The sequence below is a fragment of the Cebus imitator genome, unplaced genomic scaffold (genome assembly GCF_001604975.1).
Source record: "Cebus imitator isolate Cc_AM_T3 unplaced genomic scaffold, Cebus_imitator-1.0 Scaffold88, whole genome shotgun sequence".
Taxonomy (NCBI): Eukaryota; Metazoa; Chordata; class Mammalia; order Primates; family Cebidae; genus Cebus; species Cebus imitator.
The window spans coordinates 6,263,046-6,264,217 of record NW_016107403.1 but is presented as its reverse complement, the minus strand read 5'-3'; the positions used below and the strand labels follow the sequence as shown (position 1 = coordinate 6,264,217).

Genomic DNA, 1,172 nt, shown 5'->3' with positions numbered 1-1,172 from the left:
AAAAAAAAAAAAGAGAAAAAAATCACCTAAAATGGCCATAGAATTTTTTTTTTTAAATAAACCGATTCTTTTTGTGTATATTAAATAATACAAAAAAACAATTCCTTTCTGGTTTTTAAATTTAAAAAATTAACCAAAGCTAAATCTTTTTTGAACTTTCCCAAAAGCATCTGAGACTAGGACATAAGGTACTATTCTAAGAGTATTTTTAGAAAAGGGAAAAGAATTATACTACATTTAAAATTTTCTGACTTAAAAATCTTCCACAGTGATAACAGTTAATGATTGTTATCTGTACAAGGAACCTTGAGCATCTACTAGATGCCAGGCACTTTGTTGGACACTGCTGTTAATGTTGAAGACCACTGCAATTATGACCTTATTTTGTTAATTGAAACTTAATATCTAGTCTCTTGTTTTATTTAATAACCACATGTCCATATAATCATTTGGGAGAAGGAGATCCAGTTTGGACTAGCTTTAGGAATGAAATAGAAAAGAGGTAGCATGGGGAATTACTTGCTAAACAATTAACTTATCTGTTTTTGAGCCATATTGGAATAAAATGTGTCACTGATGTGATTTTTTCCCTATTATAGATTACAAATGTTGGATCACTTTGCTGAATGTGTTAAACAAGCTAAAGGTGTCCGCCAGCAGGCTGTGCAGCTTAACATATTTACTGCTGTTCTTAGCGCACTAAAGGTATTTATTTTTAAAACACACTATTCTTAAAAAAGATTTTAATTAATGCATTTAATAAGCCAGACATAGCAAGATTATTATAATGTGTATATGTTTACCACTTGGTAACTGTGCCTTTATATTAGCTTAATGAAATTACTTGAAACTTTATATTAGGCTCAGTGTAGTTAAATAAGTGTTTTCTATTTTAGTGTTGTTAAAGTTTATGTTTCAATTTGAACTTCAGATTTTACAAGTGCCAATAAATTCTTTCAGAATTTTCAAAGATGTTTGATGAATGAAATCTGATATTCTACTGCAGGTTGACGAAATAGAGCTGAAGCTTGATTTGTGGTTTAGTCCATAAATCCTATGAGGCAGTGTTATATAGTTGAAAGAATGTTGCATTTAGAGATTGTGTTCTGGTTAAGCTGTTGTGGGTTTGTGTCCAGAGTAATTTCTTTAACCATTTTTACCCTTTGTTTTTT

The 1,172-nt window shown here is 30.0% G+C and overlaps 1 protein-coding gene across 5 annotated transcripts in view; it reads left to right on the top strand.

The window, feature by feature from the left end:
• HEATR5B (HEAT repeat containing 5B) overlaps positions 1–1,172 on the top strand; it is a 104,216-nt gene that overhangs the window by 31,422 nt on the left and 71,622 nt on the right. For all 5 annotated transcript variants that reach the window (XM_017534891.2, XM_017534890.2, XM_017534889.2 and 2 more), the window contains exon 17: positions 600–705. In XM_017534891.2, the coding sequence (XP_017390380.1) occupies positions 600–705 (106 nt within the window). The remainder of the gene's footprint in view (positions 1–599; positions 706–1,172) is intronic.